The sequence below is a fragment of the Carex rostrata genome, chromosome 20 (assembly GCF_964058835.1).
Source record: "Carex rostrata chromosome 20, lpCarRost1.2, whole genome shotgun sequence".
NCBI classification, from domain to species: Eukaryota; Viridiplantae; Streptophyta; class Magnoliopsida; order Poales; family Cyperaceae; genus Carex; species Carex rostrata.
In genome coordinates, this window is record NC_135937.1 from 1467609 (window position 1) to 1488427 (window position 20819).

Genomic DNA, 20819 nt, shown 5'->3' on the forward strand with positions numbered 1-20819 from the left:
ATTGTTGGTGGACTCTCAGCCTGCAACCTTCAAAAAAAAAAATTTTAGAACACCTTTAATAACAACACTGAATTTCGAACATACAAGCTCCTACACAGAAATTTTAATGAGTTTTTATGGTGATAATCATGATCGTTAAATAGATTGAATATCAAGAAACTCGCTCGTTGTGTGGTAAAAAAAAAGTTGGCAAAGGACAACTCCCCCGTGTGAGAGGTAACATGTTCGAAACCCAGCTGGATAATCTTCTGTAAATATTAAAATTTAGAAAATTTTAACCTCCAACTTTCTCAATTTCCCTTTAAATTTTTCCCCATTTTCTCCTTTCTTTCCTAGTTACTTATTTTTCTATCCTTTTCAATATTGTGATTGCTCCTGTGTAATCATTAAATTCTATTAAATGAACTTTGGAGCTCAGACTTCATCTTTTTCTCAAAACAAAAAACAAATAGAAAATTAATCTGTTCCACAAAGCCAAACATCAAGATGATAACCGAAATAAATATATCACATATCAAACTCAAAGATGTAGGAAGCTAAAATTTTAAGAATTAATCAATGATAATATGAACTGTTATCGGGTTTTCGGCATATATTTTATTTTCTCACGCATCAAACGATAGTATCACTCATATTTAATTCCCTGTGCATGGGACCTAGTTTCTTTTATTATAATATACTTCCCAAAATTGAGAAAAAAAAAGATATGGAAACGAGGTCTCGAATCTGTGATTCCTCGTGCATGGTCACCCAACAGCAGACATTTTTAACAAATCACAGGAAGCTAATAATGGTGACACCTGTGTCGTTTAAATTTTTCAATCTTAGGCGTTCCTTCCTTTATATAGTAATTTTACATAGTATATACACAACCAAAAAAGAAGAAGGAAAAAATAAACAAACTTCGTTAAAAACTACAAAATTAAATAAAAAGTACTAGACGTGGTCCTTAGAGGTGACGTCATACAAATCAATCATTGGGGAGGGTTTATTTAAAAAAAAAAATTAGAACATATTAGTTTAAAAAGGTCATGAAATTAATATTATTACAAATGGTAAATTAATGAAGAAGAGTTTTAAAAGGTACTATAATTTTTCATTAGATTATATTGACAAGGCTAGATGAGATTCAATTGTTAACATTAAAAACAAAAAAAATAAGAAGGGGAGAGAGGTGAAAGGACCATGAAATCCTGGCTGCAGGTGCTAACAGAGTACTGTTTATGAAAAAAACCAGAAACACTACCAGTTTGAACACTCCAAAATTTAATACACTTTGAGAGCTACTGCAAAACTACATCACTTTTCTCGGGTTAAACCTGTCAAAATCATAGAGATAAGTACAACATGAGATTCAAAAATATTTAGATAAAAATGAGATATTTGTAGAACAACAGACAATCATGGACCTTATCAGCATATGATGCTGAAGTATTATAGATGCATGTTGATTAAACCATGAATATGACATTTGGTGATAGAATTGACATAATGGAATTTGTCAAATGACAAACTTATGTTGGATGGTGATAGATTCTGACATTCTGATTTACTTGGATTTATTATCTTGTTGAGAATCAAGCAAGGATATATATTTCTTAAATTGAAACTCTTTACACAATACACGTTTCTAGTGTTTATATTAATTGGGTCAATGGTCAAATGATCCATTAATTACCTGATCATTTGTTAATTTGTCGACTTTCCGAAGGACAAACACTACTAGAAGGTGGTACTGTACCAGTAGGTGGGATAGATGCATGATTAGGATGCACCATCTGAGCCCCATATGGATAAAAACTCATACCCTGCACAGAAAATTATTTCAATTCAATACCCATACAATTCTATTCTGTTTTTAGTTTCAATTTTTTTATCTGTTTACTGTGCTAATATGGAGTTATCTAGTCCAATATATATGTGTAACTATAGATATCTCATTTCTCCCTCTCTTTTTTGATTTGCCATGGGATCAGCACTATACACTCAATACGCTTCCAATAATTGAGATGTTTATAGGGGCTATTCAAAATTTAAGAGTTCTTTTTTTGAAATTGGCAGAGGCTGCCAAGTGGAAATTTATGAGTTCTTAAATGGCTGCTTGACTGCTTGTGCCTTAGCCAACAGACCAACTATACAACTAAGTTCATTTACAGCAACCTTGAAGTACGATAATGGTGCTTCTGGTACCAAGTGTTTGGTAGAATATCGGTGCTATGTAATTAGAGAGAAAGTCGACCTGAGAATGGGGAAGTTGCATCGGATTGAGTCCCAACATACTTGGCATTTGATTTGCAAAACCTGGTGCAGCCAGGGTAGGCGATGCATAAAGAGGCGCCTGGTTGACTGCTGGAGAAACAGAGGCAACAGATTGGTTCATGAAAGGTAGCCTAGACATTGGTAACGAGGTGTGTACTGGTGGTACATGAGGCATGGTTGAAGTCATGCCTAATCCCATGCGGGACATATAGTGGTGTACCGTGGGAAACATCATCGGCCCCATACCACCACCCATCCACATCATCTGAAATTTGAAATTTTGCAAAGAAAAATTTTCAACATAAGCGCTTTTCTATTATTACATTTAACAGATACGGGTCATACAAAAGTTATTGTTTGCCAATCATGGAATAATGAGAGAGACTAAACAGTTATTTTAATGGAAGTGTTTCTTATTATTGTTAATTAGTCGGTTTCTATGACAACTTGAGCTAAGACTTTGAATATTATACCTTTTTATCTTATCTTAATAGTGATTTGTTGTTCTTGTCACTTTATACTTGACAATGGTAAGCAAACATGATATATATGACACAAAAAGAACCTGAACTTGAAGTTGAAGCGACTTCAAGTATTCTATCGCCTCGTCCAACATGGATGCTTTATCTGTCTGAAAATGTTCGAAAAGAGGTGTTAATCTATAATTTAAAAGGGGCATAAAGGTAGGAATATATAGACTAATTAATAGACATATGAAGGATATGTTGACACCATTTAAGTTTAAAGATCCCCTGTGTATTAAGTGCTTAATAGGCTTCAGACCACCTTTGACGCCATGTTAATTTGTAGTTTTCTAAATGATTAATGGGTTTACATTGTTTGGAAAAAATGTATCATGGCCTACAAAAAATGGCTAATAATTCTTAAAAAAATGCCCAATTCCAATTCCATAATACCTAGGAAATGAGGGTGCATTTAATATTTCATATCTTACAATAGTATTTGGGATTCCCATTTTGTTGAATAGTCATGGCAAGTTAATTTTTCAAATAATGACTAACCTTGTTGCAATGAGGTATGAGCTCTTGCAATGCCTTCATCTTCTCGTTAATCCGATCTCTTCTTCTCTACACAAGAGGAAAAGGAACTTTATCACAATTGGCAACTTAATTTGTGTCATAGACAAAATTTAACAACAAGTAAATACATGTTACCCTCTCAGAGAGATTGTGAACTTCAGCTGCCCGACTTCTGCGAGTTGTCGCAGGCCGCTGACCGGGCTTACTTGCCCCAATAGATTCATTATCCATATCATGTGCCTATTTTGTAAATTATTTTAAAACACACTTTATTAGTGACAGATGGGGTAGTGGGCAATTTAATAGAAAAAAATATTGCCCAAAAACAGAGCTAAAATGAAACAATTTTCCAAGTTTTGTTTACCTCACCATGAAGACTAGCAGACTCCTCCAAATCCCTATCTTTTCTCTTATTGCTTAAAGTTCCTGTGCTTTCCTGCCCTGTTCTCCCGTAACTGCACCCCGATGAGTTGTAACTTACAGTTGCATCAAGCCCACTTGCATGCAACTTTTCGCCTAGCAAGTCTCCCTTCACATCGACATTACTTCCGCAAATGCTGGAGCCAATTGTTGCATATGAACCATCCCCTCTGTCCACCTGATCTGACCTCTGCTGCTTTGACATCCGTGTGATCCCGTGACTTGATTTAGGAGGAGGCATTAATAAATCCTTGTTCAATTTGTCAGGTGTGCAACTCGAGTTGCATGCATTTGTTGGTAATTCAGTGAAGAACTCAGAGAAGAAATCTTTTTCAAATGATTCATCAATTGTGTACGGAAACCACGACGCAGTCTCATCTTCTTCAACTGTTGAATTGATTAATTTTTGTGTACCTTCAAGCTTATTTGTAATTTGTCTTGGATCACTAGACTGTACCAGTGGCTTCCTGTTTGTCTGGCTTTGCATGACGACATGACCGTTTTGCCATAAAAGTTCTATAAGCTCGTTATCACCACTATAGAATAAAAAAATGAAGAAATTAAAGGAATGAGATAATTAAGGAGTTGATATGCAAAACAAAAGGCAGAGAAAAAGATTTGTATTGAATAAATGGTAATATTTTCACCTGATTGGCTTCTTTTGGTTTGAAGCGGTGGTGCTCATATCCCAATTTGGGACAAAATGGTTCATCTCTTATCTAGTTAACATAACCTGAAAAAACAGAGTACAATAACAAAATAAGAACAGTATTAAGATCAAAAAGAAAAAAAAAATATATATATATACTAAAAAAATTTGATGTCGACACTTTAGCTATGTCAATTTAGTATATAAGTATATTGATTATTATAATCAAGAGAAACAATTTGAGGCTTTGATTCTTTACTAAAAGGAGAATACGGAGGCAAAGACCCATTATAAAACTAAACTTCAAGTTATTTTAAAAATCAACAAAGAAGAGCCCCACAAGGTCTAATGCAATATTTTTTTTCTTCTAGTTTCTCTCTTGGAATTAGACAATCAAATTCTTGCAAAGGATGCAAAGCGAAATGAGAGCAGAAATCAGGAGAAATTGGGCATAAATTTCATAGTTTATTAAAATGCTTCATTGCGAGAAAATGCACTTTGAAAAGAAATAAACATTAAATTGATACTGTGAGCCAGAAATTCATGATCAACATATGCGCAACCAAAAACCCACAAAAGAGAATCAATTGACGCTTATGGTAAGCAAAATAACCAAACAAAAGGAGAACAAGGAAACCCTACCTAGCTCTTTTTGAATGGCGAAACCCTACCTAAGTTGGCTACTTTTCTATCTTTTCTCGTTCTCTCTCCTCTCTCTTTCTTTCTCAAGCTCCAAGAAACTGATTGGACAAATTAGTTGCGCTAGAATTGACAAGAACCGCCAGTTTTAACCACAGTAGCATCGAGTTGGAGAAGATCAGAAGATAGAGTGGAATCCTCTCTGCAATCTCTCAAATTACACACTCGTGAAATATTCTGTTGACCTTCATTCTATCAAGTGTGGAAAAAAAGTAGCTTGTTATTTACCACAACTCTAAATACAAAAATGACACTTCCCCACCACAAGTTACAAAGTCAAATGAAGCACGAACCAATATTCTTTCTTAATTAAATAATTAGTGCATGCAGTTTAGTTTATAGAAATGTGAACCACTCGTTAATTCAGTACTCTTATTTAATTAACAATTTTGTTTACAAAAATATTTTTTAAAACAAAATTTGTGTAAAGGTCACATAAACATTTTCATTGGTTTATAAACAACAAGAGCATGCCTATCTTTGTAATTACAAAGACTGTCTTCTTTGCCACACTAGTGGGTTCAACAATTTAAATTGTAGGAATAGAGCCATAGAGGTGATATAATATTAATTATAAATCGTTACTAAAATTATAAATGTGGTAAAAACAATATTTTTTTTTTGACAATTTCAATGATAAAGATGCTATTGGAATAGAAAAAAATGGGTGAAATTAGATTAAAAAGTCTAATCTCAATTTGTGATCACGAAAGCAGAGTAATATATTGCACAACACTTGTCAATGTATAGTAATACTCCTTTCTTAATGAGATAATATTAATCCTTTATTTTTGTATTTTCTGAAAAAAAAAATAGGCGATTATCAATCAAAGAAAAGGAAACAAAGTTTTATGTACAAGATACAAGTAATAAGAAAATAGAAAATAATTGAAAATACAATTTATGATTGTGAAATTATAATGTCGTTTATGACATCCTCTTAGGATTCAAAATTATACGTAAAAGGCTAGATTTTGACTTAGAAAATGATCATAAATTTTGTGTAGATTAGGATTTTTGGATAAAAAAATATGTTACTTTTATATATTTTGCGTATTTGTATAGATTTGAAGAAATGGAAGGTCTTTTAGACGAAATTGGACGCTGCATGTGGCTTAGGGATGTCAGGAGTTCCATGCGGGTAGAAAATCCAACCCGTATGCTTGAATTTTCAAAAGATGAAGCAATTATCGATTCAGTTATTTCTTGATCTCCATGCATGCTACATAACTTCTTCATAATATTCAGGAACGTGCTAGAAGAATAGAGACCCATCTCTACAATATTAAGATTTATTTAAGACTTAAACTTAGGAATTTATGTATCTCTCAACAGTGTGATCAGTTTAAGGCAGATATATATACAGGAAATTACTCAAGAGCAAAAATAACGCAACAGAGACTAAGGGAGACTCTCTAGGTGTATTCATTTTAGCTCTCTTATAATGTATTTTCTACTTTCATTGTTAATTTGCCGATGAGAGGCTAAACAACACTTTACTAGGATTATGGCCGTAAACTTGAATTCTTTATGAAGTTTAGTTAATTTCTAAGTTGTTTGAGTACATCTTTTGCACTTGATATAATTTTTTTTTCTATATTTTATCATATATTGCTATCTAATTTGATGATTTGAAGCCCGTTCTCTTCGGTGATGGCCACACTAGGCAGTTAGACATCGAGAGTTGACTAATTACGATTATGGTACATGCATTTACACTTATGGGCTAAGATCTGAAAGAAAAAAGCCGTTTATTGGAACAAATTTAGAAAACTTAGGGATCTTTAGATCTACAAATGAATATCGTGTTCTCTTGCCTCACTAATGGGGGCACCCGACTACTTCAACTATAAAGGGTTATAAGGAAGTCGGTATTCAAAAGAAGTGTACATTTACATCCTTCCTTATAATTAGCGGCAGATCCAGGATTCCAGTCAAAGGTGGGAACAAATACTAATAAGAGTGCATTTTTTTTCTCCTAATGAATTAGAGCAGAAAAACAAATAAAGATCTAAAAAACTCACAACGTGACCAGATACATCACAACACGACACAGTTCAGTCATAGCACAACACGGTTCCATCACGGCATGGACATAACACGTGTGTCGGACATGTGTTGTGACCATTCACATGACGTGATCATCTTTTGAGAATTTGATACCGACACAACTTGTCACGCGAAAAATTTGGTCACGGCATAGCACATGGTCATGTGAGTCACGTGTAATTAGAATTGTTAGATCTTGATCAAATGATGAATCTCGAATAAACTAACCTAAATTATGAAAAATAATAGTTAAAACATGATCAAACGTGACCAGTCACATTTGGATACGTCACGTATAGTCACATCATGCCTTGGTCATGGCTTGACTAGTGTGTTGTGATCATCCTTCCAAATTTAGTCACGGCACGTCATGTGATTGAAGTCATAACATAACTAGTTGCGACATGATATATAGTTAGATCCTTAGTAGCAGATCTTTTTTTTCTCTCTTGGTGAATTAGCTATTCTTTTGAGTGAAGTAGCAAACTGGACCGCGTCTTTTTTCTTTAATTCTTTTATGCGAATCAATCTGCACTGACTTTCTTTTTTGCGTAATTTTTTTCTACTTGGCAGTGAATTAGATCTAGGCATAGACATTGTTTCTGTCCAGGAGTAAACACAAGTATAAAATACCACTGAACGTAAAAAAAATTTTGAATCCAAAGATAGACACTTGCCTACCCTTAATCTACCTTAGCTCCGCGAATACTTATAACCCTTTTACTAAGGTCATGACTACATACACAAAAATATCTCTTTGAATCTACACTCCGATCAATACATGGTTGATTCACTAACTTTGATTAAAATCAGGTCAGAACTATCCCTCATTCGAATTAAATTAATCTTTGAATAATTAAAATTTTTTTTTTTTTCCTTTGGAAAATCTCAAGTATCAATTCATAAAAATTAAAATTCAAGGACTACCGTACTTCTTAAAAGAATTTCAAAGTTAAAATCTGAAATGTTCCTAAATTTTTATATAGTAATTCTGCCAATATAAATTACATGAATTCCAGGTTAAAAAAACCAAGAATTCCAGAGATTGCAATATCAGTAAAAATAGAGTATTGAGATGGTAGGAGATAAGGCGCTTACTTTGGTGTGGTTGACGACCTATTGTGTATATCGCTAGGCAAACAAAGTTGTAGCACTGTTTACTTCACTTACATACCATACGACTATTAACTGTTACACATAGTGTCTCCTAAAATAAGACCATAGAGAAGGAATATTTGGAGATAGGATCAGGCGGTAAGGACATAAATGACATCATTGTCGTATCTTATAAGGATGCTGTGCTTTTTGCGTCGTGAGATGTTTATTTACACTTTCTGTGTGATTGAGAATTTACTACTTTAAGTAACTTTCCAGGAGCACAATCTCCTGTTCTCTGTCTTTGGGATTAAAAACCTGTGGTACTTGTCTCCACAATAATTGAATCTTATTTCATTTTATTTTATTTTATTCCTTTGCGAAACTACAAAATATGATTATGAGTAACAATTGAAGAAGAATATTCAAGTGATATCGTTAATCAAATAATTGGGCCCACAAGAAAAACACTTCCTATATTAAAAAAAAAAAAATCATATATCAAGCCATTACATTGAGGAATCTAAATGCTAAATATTCAATTTGTTTGAAGATGTGTTGATATTTAAAAGCTTGAACCAATCATTCTTCCCTATTCAATGAACCTTTTCTCAAAAAAAATTTTAATCAGTTACCGAGTAAATCACTTAAGAGCAAGCAATTGGCCAAGATAGAATATTTTCTGGTCGTTATCCAATTTCCCCCTCAATTGTATGGATATTCTTTTATATAATGCTTTTTTTTTTTCCCTCCAGAAAGTGTGCAATTCTGACCACGAAAAAGATCCTTTGTACCTTTGTGGCCTCTATCTTTTGCTCGGTCTAGATTCTTGGTGGAGCTCAGAAATACAAGCTCAGCAAACCAAACTAATTGCTTTATGTTGCAGTGTACCAAATAGCGGGAACCGGTCAGTCCCTGCACTGTTGCATGAAGTAATAGTTGGGGTGTAAAACAGTAAAAGTAAGGAACCAGATCTCCTGCCCCCTGGGGTGCAGAAAATTCCTGCTCCCAGAGTCACTGCGGGGTGAGCTCGGTTACTGTTAAAGGGTTTAGGATTATATGGGGACCCACTCTGCAGTGACTCTAGGGGCAGACGATTCGGTTCCCAAAAGTAATACCTCAAGTTCGATGGACCAACTCGACTCAAATAATTTTTTTAGGAGAAATGTAGAAGTTAATCTTAGATTTTATATATAGGACACCAGAAGTGTCAGATTTTTATAAAAAAAATTGAAAAATAAAAGGAAAAGGGAAAATAACGAAAAATCCGATCCGATCACATAATATAATTAAATTTGTACGTCTCATAATTTTAAGAAAATTCTATATATATTTTGAATCAATATAATTTTGAAAATGTAGTGTGCTTATGTACCGTTGAAATGTTATTGAAAATTTAGTTCGGCAATTACAATTGGTTTGCAAAATTCATTTAAAGATATGAAAAATAAAATATTATAAATATTAGATAAATCTTACAAATTATAATTGAAATAAATCGTAAAAATGGGTTGGAACTGTTTGAGGAATATTTGACAAAATTGTTGACGTGGCAAATATATGTATATTTTTTACACTCTGAATGCATCCGCGTCTGAGAGTTGCATAATAATGCAATTGATGGGTGCGTTATAGTGAAACCGGGCTAGAAGGCGGCCTCTTACCTGCTCTGTCTGATATTTGACAACATCTGTCTCCGTTCTCTCACCTGAAATATGTGATAATATACTTCTAGAAATTTCGGACTTTGGGAGAATTGGGAGTTCTATTGGTTTGGAAGGACGACGAATCGTTGATGCTGCATGTCGGGTTGATTTAGAATTTCTGTTTAATCGAAATAGCTAATTAATTGGTTTTAAATTTATTAATTTATCGAACTGTCTTATTTGATTTTTTTTTTATCAAGATTATATATTATGTTGGATTCCCGACATTTTTATTTTTACCCTTTTTCTAATATATTTTAATAAAAATAATTAAGATTTTGAATTTTTTTTTTCCTGCTACTATTTTTTTTTCTTTGCTGGGACTCGAAATTAATTAAGGTCTCAAGTCGCAGGAAATTCCTGCGACTTGGGATTTAATTTTTTTTTTATTTGTTTTTCACTATAAAAATCCCGTTGCACTATATCTCTTTGAATTTTGCTAAAAAAATTATCATGTTAGGACATATATTGAACAATCATAGATAATTCTTGCGGTTTGAGATTTAATTTTTAATTATTTTTTTGCACTATAAAAACCCCGTTGCACTATATCTCTTTGAATTTTGAAAAAAAAAATTATCGTGTAAATGACATATATTGAACAATCATAGATAATTTTAATGATCTTTGAATAATAAATGAAACCATAATTCATTAAAAAAATAAGCAAACGCACACAATAAATAGTAAATATATTTTAAATAATTATATGGATAATTCTTGAATAATTTTTTGGGCTTTTCACTAAACAAAATACCGATTGTCTACCGTTGAATTTTTGACTAAACAAAAAACTTAAACTGAATTTTTGAGGCACTAAACGATATTTTTTTGCAATTCTGAAGCTTCGAATGCCCAAGGGTCCCCTCCTGGAGAAATTTGGATCCGTCTCGCCACCCCCACCCCCCCCCCCCCCCCCCCCTTCTGAATTGTGGTCATACGCGCAAATCCGACTTCCCTAGTCAAAGTTATGACTGTTTAAAGTTGTTTTAAAAAAAAAAAAAAAACAATGCTTCCGAGCAAAACATCAATAATGCACCGATGCTTTATGCCCGGCTTAACGACGGCAGAAGTGCGCATCGATGTTTCATTACCAAAACATCGATGACGCACCCATGCTTTCTAAACGGCTATAACTTTATTATTGCCAAAACATCGATGATGTCAAAAATATTAATAACACACCCATACAGATTAGCCACAACTGGTATTAATTTTTTTTCAAAAGCCTAAGAAATTATTCAAGAATTATCCATATAAATATTTTAAAATGTATTTACTATTTATTATGTGTGTTTGCTTATTTTTTAATAGATTATGGTTTCGTTTTTTATTCAAATATCATTAAAATTATCTATAATTGTTCAATATATGTCATTTACACGATAATTTTTTTTTTAATTCAAAGAGATATAGTGCAACGGGGTTTTTATATTGCAAAAAAAAAATTAAATCCCAAGTCGCAGGAATGACTTGGGACCTTAATTTCGAGTTCCAACAAAAAATAAATTAAAAAATTAAAAAAAATCTCAATTACAGGATTTTCTTACGACTTCGGTATTTTTAAAAATTTCCAAAATTTTGATTATTTTTTATTAAAATATATTAGAAAAAGGATAAAATTAAAAAATGTCGGGATTAGAGGTATGCACACGAGCGAAAATGTACCAAAAAAATTATCAAATTCAGAAATATGTATTTGCCTATCTCTAAACTTTTATGAATTCGTCCCAGACTATATGGAGATACAAGACTAGCTTGAGTTACCAAATAAGTAGGGAGTGCCAATGATATTTTTTTTATTTGTTTATCTGATTTGTAATATATTCAATAAAACAAATATAGTTAAGATTTTTTTTTTTGTTAATTTATCGGATAATTTTTTTTGTTAGCTTATCAGATAGGAGTATAGATAAGAACTATTTCGTATACGTTACTTCTAATAATTAATGTATACAAAATTATATATGATAGTTGCACATATAACTACATAATAATATTATTATAAGATTGATTTTATATTTATATTTTATATAATTTTACATTTAATAATTTATGATAAAATGTAATTATTCAATATTTTATATAGTTTTTCAATCTGTAATTATGATAATTGATTTATACAATATTTTATATAATTTAATTTAATTAATAATTTATATCTTTTAAAATAATGGTATAAAAATTATAAATGAGATAAAAATTATAATTTTTTTTTATATTATGTATTATTAGGTGCATGGTGTATTTAAAATTTATATTTACTTGTTATATTTTTAGTTAAATTATATACGTAATTAATTTATTTGATAATTATTGTTATTCATTTCGTTATCTGCGATTTCATTGGATAAGGGTAGGATATTAGTAACTAAATATTTAATGAGTAAATTAAGATAGGATATGAGTAAGACTAATATGAGTAGAATAAGGGTGTTCCTAAGTTTACCAAGTCTCTTTGTGAACTCAACTCTAAAGCCTATCAGATTGGTTTTAAACAACGAGTTCAAACCGTTGAAATCATTTTACCTTACGAATGATGCTTCTACATGCAAAAAAATTAAAAATTAAAAATAATTTTGTATAGAGTCAAGTGGTCAAAAGGCGTCTAAAAAATAAATACATTAAAATTAATTTATAAACCTTCTAATTTTGACCACTTGATTCTATACTAAATTAATTTACGAGTGATGCGTTTATCTGTGAAAATTTTAAAGTTTCGAATTAATTTAGTATAGAGTCAAGTGGTCAAAATTAGAAGGTTTATAAATTAATTTTAATGTATTTATTTCTAGACGTCTTTTGACCACTTGACTCTATACAAAATTAATTTCAAAATTTTAAATTTTTTGCATGTAGATGCTTCACTTGTAAGGTAAAAGGATTTCAATACTTTAGATTCGTCGTTTGAAGCCAATCTGATAGGATTTAGAATTGAGTTCACAAAAGAATTTGGTGAACTTAGGAACACCTTAGTTCTACTCGACTAATATTATATTGAATATAGATATGAAAATGTCTCTATCTAATGTATATTGTACCTATTTACATCTCTAATAAAAAAAAAGTGAGTCGAACATGCTAATCAAAGTACCAAAGTCCTCCTAAAGTTTTTCATTTTTTTTTTATCTTTCTATAAAAAAAATTCTTCTATTAAAAAACATTTTCTTTAAGAATCCTATTTGTAATTGTAAACACACAAAAACTCTCATTTGTATCATTATCGAACTCCATATTTACATGTTTACAGTTTCAAAATTGCAAAATAGCATAAATAATTTTCTGAAGCTTAAACACTCATTTTCAAACTTCTAAAATCTCAAATTACTTATTTTCTCCTTATAAAATTACAAATATCATATATAGATACTTGTAAAACAGAACTCTTTTATTAGATTATCTTTTTACCAAAATTCTAAATAAAAAAATATGCCCCTCACGATCTCTTTCGCTCTCTCTCTCTCATCTAATTGTGTTGGATGATGAAGTAGAAAAATGAATAAATATAAGATAAACAAGATATACGATATGAGCGGACATTTACAATTTTATCATTCTCAAATACTAAATTGGAATTCTTTTATGTTGTGGAGAAAAAAAATGTAATTTCTAAGTTTCGGAAATGTTAAATATATATATTGTTTTAGGAAAAATATGTAATTTGAGGTTTCAGAATATTACGTAGGAAATTCAATTATATTTTATATTATATCCAAGCATGATGCAAATGCAAAATTTTAGGAAGAAATACTGTTCATCCACAAAATTGTCGTTAGTGATGACGTGTCTCAGTCACTGGCAATGATGTGTTTGTCTTTCTCTAAACAAGATGTGCACTTGACTTCTGTAATAAAAAAAAAGCATAAAAATTTAAGGAGATCTTATTTGAAGAAAAAGGTAGTGTTTGTTGTGCTTAATAGAAAAAATTGGTGAGTACAATTTTAAAATTTATTGGATTGACTTTAAATGACAAATTTAAATAATTGAAACCAATATCTTCTTATGAGTGATGTATGTATTTGTAAAATTTAAAAAAATTAACATTCATTTAGTACAAAGTTAAGGAACCAAAACAATGAAGTCTCTATAAGTTATTTTAAATTATTTTATGCATTTATTTTTTATCGTTTTTTTACCGTTAAATTTTGTACTAAATGAATTCTAAAATTTCTAAATTTTACATATACATTCACCCATTGTAAAGTATATTAATTTTAACCGCCTATATTTATTATTTAAAACCAATTCAATATATTTTTGAAGTTTGTGCTCTCCAAAAACATAACACACAAAAACTTTACTCGTCTTATTTTTTTTAAAAAAAGGAAGAAAAAAAAAAATCATTGCATCACCCTATATTAATTAGCGTACCAGGTCAAAGTCCTGGGGATTGAATCGTCTGCCCTCAGAGTCACTGTTGGTGGACCCCCTAAACCCTAAACCCTAAATTCTAAACCTCTAAACCCTAAATCCGTCCCCACCCCGCAATGATTGAGGGGGCAGGTGATCTGCTTCCCAAAGTCCTGTGTCTGGAGTCTGGACAGTATTCCACCGTTGGAGCTCAAAAGGCTGCCGGATTCTGAGGCAGAAATTAACATTGTTTCAAGATCTGATGAGGCATCTATGAAACGAACCTGCTAGTGAAAGACAAGCATGTGTTTCACAATTTTGTAATTACATGTGTGTTTCATGCATCCGAGACTCCAAGTGCACTCGCTTCACAATGTGGTCCTATAGCTGAGCAAGAGCATTTGAAGTAAAAAATCTGAATGATCGTTATAATAGTTACTGCACAGTAAAAGAATTATAATAAATTAAATGTAGAAAAGGGATAAAAGTAAGACTTCCATCATTCGATGTGTTCCAAATTGACAACCTTTATAAACTATTTTTATGTTTTGATTAGAAAATTGACAACTTAATTTTATAAGTTCAGATGGATATCCCAATAATAAACATTTTTTTTTTCTATTGGCAACCTGAACTTTATATGCTGAATAATATTCATAAAGATGTTTTGAATCTTATGTTCTAACTGGATTCAGCTTAATTTGCTGCTTCGATTTAATCAGGGGTGGAACTAAAAAAAATTAACATGGGAGGGGCTAGAATATAAAATGTAGTATTAGGAGGAGGCTGAAAGTATTAATACATATAAAAATTATAAAATTCAATGGACAAAATTACAAATGTTTAATTTATTGGGGTGCTTAGTACCATTTTGATTGTATCATCTTCCGCCCCTGGATTTAATCCCAAGTACAAGATAAAAAAAAAATATTATATGATATCATCTAACCGGTTATTCTATTCCCCCAGAAAAGAACTTCAAGCACACAGTATAACAAAAGACAGTTACAGACGTCAATTCCTACTAATAATTTCTTCCCTGTAACACCTTTTCCCATTTACTAAACCACGTACAAGTACTTGTCAAGACAGGAATAAAAAAAACAACATATTAATGAACTCTAATTAGTTTTTTCTCCATTTATCTCAGCCCAGTTGTCTACACCCATAGATAATTTGGGCCACGTCATCATGGCCCAATTAAATGCTTGTTTCAGCCCATCTAGCAGTGATGCAAAAGGCAATGCAGGTGCTTCAGTTACTGCTGCGCCTGGCACAGGAAATAATGGAATAGTCGGGAGCCATTTGCCGGATTCGGTTGCCTCTGAGTTCCATGCAAATTCAGATATAGGTGGTACCGCATATAAACTTGATGAGACTGGTACATGCCGGGCCGCTTCAGCCAGATTTAACGAGCAAAGGATGAGGAGTGGTAGCATGAATTTGCAGTCCATGATAAGTCTAACTTGTTTGAGTTAATGTAAATGGTACTATGAAATAGGGAATAAAGGTCTATTTAAAAGGAACGCTTAGAGCTTATTGGTAGGATTGGGGTTTAGTGTAGTTGTGGAGTAGGTATTAGGGGTATCTATTTTACTGTATGGTTTGTCACGTTCGTTTCATGGAGCACATATAACAGGAGTCGTTTGTTCTTTAAAAAGAGTGACATCTTTTATTGTTTTTATCTATCAATATATGTTTTAAAAACTTTTTTATAGGAAATATTTGCTCTTTCTTCACATGGTTTCATTTGGTTTATGTTCATTTTACTGGAATTTGAAAAATTCATCCCTCCAATTAAATTTCACGCAGAAAAACAGGGTAGAGAAGATAAAACCAGGATGCTTTATTCAGGGCAGAGAATACCATCTACAATTTGAGCGCACAAAATTATCTCGATCGTCTAATTCTCCAAAAACCACAGAGAAAAAAATGTCAGGTTTTACTCCAATTTCTTGGACTTGAAGCTTCCTCTTTTAGGCATTTTCTTAAGAGAGACATCAAGTTTGTGATACTTTTTCTGAAGCACGCCAACTAAATTACCGAAAGAATTGTCCACTTGATCTTCGTACCTTTCATAAAGTACAGGTAGTACATGAGCACTAACAAAACCTGCAGACAAAACAATGCTCCTTAGATATGTTAAAATTACAAATAAATGATGTATTGAAAATATTGAAAGTAGGATAGTCAGGTCGGAAAGCACCAAATCATCACATTTTCTTAAGAAATTACCCAAGTTAGTCATGTTATCTTCCTTGTGCATTTGTAGAGACAAAAAGGGAGGGAAGGGTATTAGACTTTTGAAGGAAATGGGCAAGTTCTTAAGAGATTACTGTGGTACTTTGACAACTTACAGAAGTGCACATAAAATGTATAGTTAATCATGGTTAGAAAACAAAAATCATTACCAACATATAGAACTGTCAGAAAATTACACCAGCTACCAATCACAGAGGCTGCCCACAAACCAACCACAACCTGCATATAGTTCACATTTTGTAACTTGCATGCTTATCAAGAGTTATGAAATGATAAGGTTACTACTTTTCATTTGATTAGAACAGACCAAGCAGAAACTAAACAAAATAAAAAAAATAGCAGGAAAAGGTACCATCAGTAAATCCTTCAAGCTTCTCCCACATGAAATATCCTGAATAAACCCCAAAAATCGATTTAGTTGTTCACCAGCTGAAACTGCTGCCTCCACAAATAGCTTGTCAGGCAGTTTCATTCGAGGCACTTCAGATGAGCTATATAAAAAATAAAGAAAATTAAATTAGAAAATGAATTGTTTGGCATGCCTTTCATTTCATTGTTTTGCAGAAGTGCATTTGTTCATTGGGAAGCTGAAGAGAAGCTGTTCCAGCCTTCTGTCATTATCAATGCCAAGAGCTTGTCAGTAGGTCTGAAGAGAAGGTATGTATCTGAAATTTTGATATCAAGTATAAAGTACAAACAACTGGTACAACTTTAGGGTCATATCAGGTTTAATGTTCCTATTCCCTTTCAGGACTGCAACCCCCAGAAAGAGAATTATGGATATTACTTTTGCTCCTAACTACACACAATGTTATTTGAAACCCAATATCTATTAGCCGGTGCCTTTCGAGCTATTTCCGAAAGTTATTGGGTAATGTTTGTGAAATGCAAATAGGTATAGTACAAATAGAAAAAAAAATGTACCTTTTGAATGTCCTAGCAGCATTTGACCATACAAACTGGAGGAGCATACCAGAAACAAGAGAGAGGCAGAGAAGAGTGAGAAAATGGTAGTTAAGCCACTCGAGAAGTGCCCACACGGCAGTGGCACCAGCAAGAACGCTGGAGGAAATTCTCTTATTCCTCCATAATAGCACATCAGCAGCTGCATGGCAAATCGTAAATTTTAATGAAAGCAAGAAATTTGACTTATTTTGTACAATTGAACTGATAAAAAAATGGTTATGTAATTAGAAGATGGTGAAAAGATGAGAAAGCACATTATACTGTTAACTCAGTGCTGTCTTAATCAAGGCCAATTGAGGCCAACAGACAGTGATTATGCAAATCAATTTCAATTGGAAGTCAAACAAATCAATCATGATATTCATTTATGACCACCCAAACATGCAACACAACAACAGTATAACCCAAACCAAACCCAGTTTACTGGTATATAACCCGAGTACTCTATGCTCTCCTAGAATATGACAAAAAGGTGAGAAGGAAAGAAAGATGAAATACATTTGCCTCCACCGAGGATCTGATGAATTGTCTTCTGGCGTTCGAAGAGTTTGTTCATCTGTGTAGAGACTGAATTTGAGGTCGAGTTCTTTTCTTCAAATAATTTGAAGGATTTTTGTCTGGGGACCTTGTCAGACAGTTTGTCTACTATTGCATTTATAATGTTTTCTGTGGCGCTCTCAATCCGCTCCAGCTTCTCTCCTTTCAACTTGAACGACATCTTGGTACCTATTCAATCCTAAATGTTTGAATAATATTAATATCTTGATGTAAAATTTTCTTTTCTTTTGTTAGTGCCTTTTCAGTTTTCTTGATCTTTCTTAAATTCAACTTTCCAAAATTTTGGAAAATTATGCAAATAGGTAAGAAAAATTAATTAAAATAAAACTCCGTTGCATCAATGATCGTAAATTGAAGTTGTTTAATTAGCACGTCTTGTGACTAGTACTGTACCAGTCAGTACAGATACCCTAGGGTACCTCTCAGGATTCTAATCCTTGGTTTCGAGATAATGGTAAAAGGTAGACAAATGCTGGCTAAAAGATAAACAGATCAAAGCAAAAGTAAAGAATCTAGACGCAAGCCAAATAATCTCTAGCGGAAAAATTAGAAATTTTGTACTGTAAGAGCACGTTCAGGCCAGCAAAAGAAATCAAGAAACCGATCAACCATTGTGTCAGAAATAAAACAAAGGCTCAAAATTACATTTTCATTCAAATTAGGGATCTAAGACATGGCACTAAAAGGTCGAGTTTTCTCAAATTTAGAAATATACTAAGTTAGTGATGCAAAGAAAGAGGAAAATACTGAGTAGCACTTACAGGGAGTCAGGGACGAGTGTAATTTAGGGAATATAGGTCGGATTTTCACAAAAGTGCGAGAGAATCTTTCTTTTGAGGGTTTTAGGGAGAGAGAGTGAGAGAAAAAGAGTACAGCAACGGTCACATGCACTGAAGAAGAGGCCGGGAGGCACGAATTCGGATCCCCCAAGGTACCTGACTCAACCAAATTACAAACGAACGGCTAGGATTAATCTTTAAACTTGGCAGGAAGAAACAGAGTAACAGACCCATGTTTTCCATAGTTGGGCTCGGCTGGGATTAATATGGGCCGTCTATTTGTAATTTGCCTAAGTCAGGTACCTGGGATGATATGGATTCGGAATCGGAGGCACGAGAGCATCTCATTCGTTTTAGCTTAGTACCTCGTGATACTCGCGTACGGTGCACAAAGACCAAGGTTATGCAACCCCAGGACCCTGGTTCATAAACAGAAATAGCATTTATTGCCTGGAACCCTTTGGTTCGACGAAATATTCACGTAAGAATAATGTCGAACGAATTAGTATTTTAGATTGAATAATGTAAAAAAAAGTATTAATCAGAACGTCAAAAGAGGTTTAATTTACATTATTCGAAAGTGTTGGAAATAACAAATAAAACATATTATAATGTTAATTTTGTGCTATATCAAATAAAAATGGATTAGTACAGTAGCGACTGTCCAACGCTATTCTTAATTTTAATTGTGTTTCGGAAAATAAAAATATATAACGATAATAAATAAAATACTTACATAACCGACAAATACTTACATAAAAATATCATATGTTATAAAAAATACTTACATAACCGACAAATAATAAAATATATTGAACCAGTCCTTTAAAACTGTTTAGATTTGCAATTTAAACAATTAATAAATGAAATAAAAAAAAATCATAATTTGTAATGTATTTTGCCAATTCTAGCCATCTTATTTTAAGCAAAAGCATAATCTTAAAATTGTTTTTTTTAACTAAAAATATTAGTGTGTTTTTCAAAACGGAGAGAAAAGACAAGTCTAAGATTATATCTTGTTAAACAGTGGTCCACATAATTTTTACACCTATCGTTGACATACAAGATTTCGTCAAAAAAAAAAAAAAAAAATCCTTACACCTCTATTTTCAAATTTAGAGAATAATTTGTGGCGGTAGGCAGGGGTGGCAACGAACCGAACCGAACCGAACCGAATTTATCTTAGGTTTGAGTTTAGTTTGAATTAATTTTGAACCGTACCTGGTTTGATTCGTTTCGAACCGAACCCATTTCGAATTGAATTAATTGCGAACTACACATTTTTCGAATTGAACCCGAATCGAATCATGAACTAAATTATTTTTTAGCAGTCCTAGTTATACCGGTAGTTTATACATTAATTTTTTCTCGCCAGACAATTCACATGGCTTCCTTTTACCGGTATGAACTATGAAATGAGTGTTTTTAAGTTGAAAAATTGTTCATGAAAAATACATCAGAGACGGCTTTCCTGGTATAAACTATGAGAGACGACCGAAGAGAGAGGAGAGACAGTCATCTAGGCCGGAGAGAGGAGTGACAGCCGGAGAGACAGCCAGTCGCCGAGAGCGTCGGCTAGATTTTAGAGCTAGATGGAGAGTGAGTTAGGGAGAGGTGGAGAGAGAACTAGGTTATTGAGATTTGAGAGCGATGGAGTGTCGGCTAAGTTAAATTATGACTCTCTATCTTGGATTTTAATTTCATCAGGTAAATGGACGGCCGATGTTATTATGAGATTCGAACCATAAAAATGATCGAACCCATTTCGATCGAACCAGGCTAGGTTTGGGTTTGATTTGAATTAATTCCGAACCGAACCCGAATCAAACCCGAATTGAATCACGAACCTCGAATTTTTTTGCCAGCCCTAGCTGTAGCAGCCAAACTTATCTGTATATCTTTTTGCATCTATATCCATTCCTAAGAACATTCCAAGATTATAATTATTTATTATACAATCTTAAAGGTTTTCATGTCCCCTTTTTCA

At 32.7% G+C, this 20819-nt stretch overlaps 2 protein-coding genes and 1 long non-coding RNA gene across 7 annotated transcripts; 1 reads left to right on the forward strand and 2 right to left on the reverse strand.

Annotated features, from left to right (window-relative positions):
- Positions 1–1074: 1074 nt before the first annotated feature.
- LOC144572271 (transcription factor PHYTOCHROME INTERACTING FACTOR-LIKE 13-like) lies at positions 1075–5132 on the reverse strand. Of its 2 annotated transcripts, none has more exons than XM_078321768.1 (9): positions 5011–5132; positions 4367–4452; positions 3664–4255; positions 3435–3539; positions 3282–3347; positions 2825–2890; positions 2240–2524; positions 1679–1808; positions 1075–1319 (listed from the first exon to the last, which is right to left on the reverse strand). In XM_078321768.1, the coding sequence occupies exons 2-8, from the start codon at positions 4429–4431 to the stop codon at positions 1683–1685; spliced, it is 1305 nt and encodes a 434-aa protein (XP_078177894.1). In that variant the 5' UTR covers positions 4432–4452; positions 5011–5132; the 3' UTR covers positions 1075–1319; positions 1679–1682. The 2 variants fall into 2 exon arrangements, with proteins under 2 accessions (XP_078177894.1, XP_078177895.1); XM_078321769.1 differs by having other exon boundaries at positions 2831–2890; positions 5011–5124.
- A 10962-nt stretch (positions 5133–16094) lies between these two features.
- Positions 16095–18960, reverse strand: LOC144572736 (reticulon-like protein B8). Of its 4 annotated transcripts, none has more exons than XM_078322414.1 (6): positions 18815–18960; positions 17994–18213; positions 17454–17634; positions 16882–17020; positions 16679–16748; positions 16095–16379 (listed from the first exon to the last, which is right to left on the reverse strand). In XM_078322414.1, the coding sequence occupies exons 2-6, from the start codon at positions 18211–18213 to the stop codon at positions 16210–16212; spliced, it is 780 nt and encodes a 259-aa protein (XP_078178540.1). In that variant the 5' UTR covers positions 18815–18960; the 3' UTR covers positions 16095–16209. The 4 variants fall into 4 exon arrangements, with proteins under 4 accessions (XP_078178540.1, XP_078178537.1, XP_078178539.1 ...); XM_078322411.1 differs by having other exon boundaries at positions 17994–18231; positions 18815–18959; XM_078322413.1 differs by having other exon boundaries at positions 17994–18231; positions 18769–18959.
- LOC144572737 (uncharacterized) lies at positions 17016–18162 on the forward strand. The gene is made up of 2 exons (XR_013517795.1): positions 17016–17186; positions 17954–18162. It is a non-coding gene; the product is annotated as an uncharacterized LOC144572737 (long non-coding RNA).
- Positions 18961–20819: the final 1859 nt, after the last annotated feature.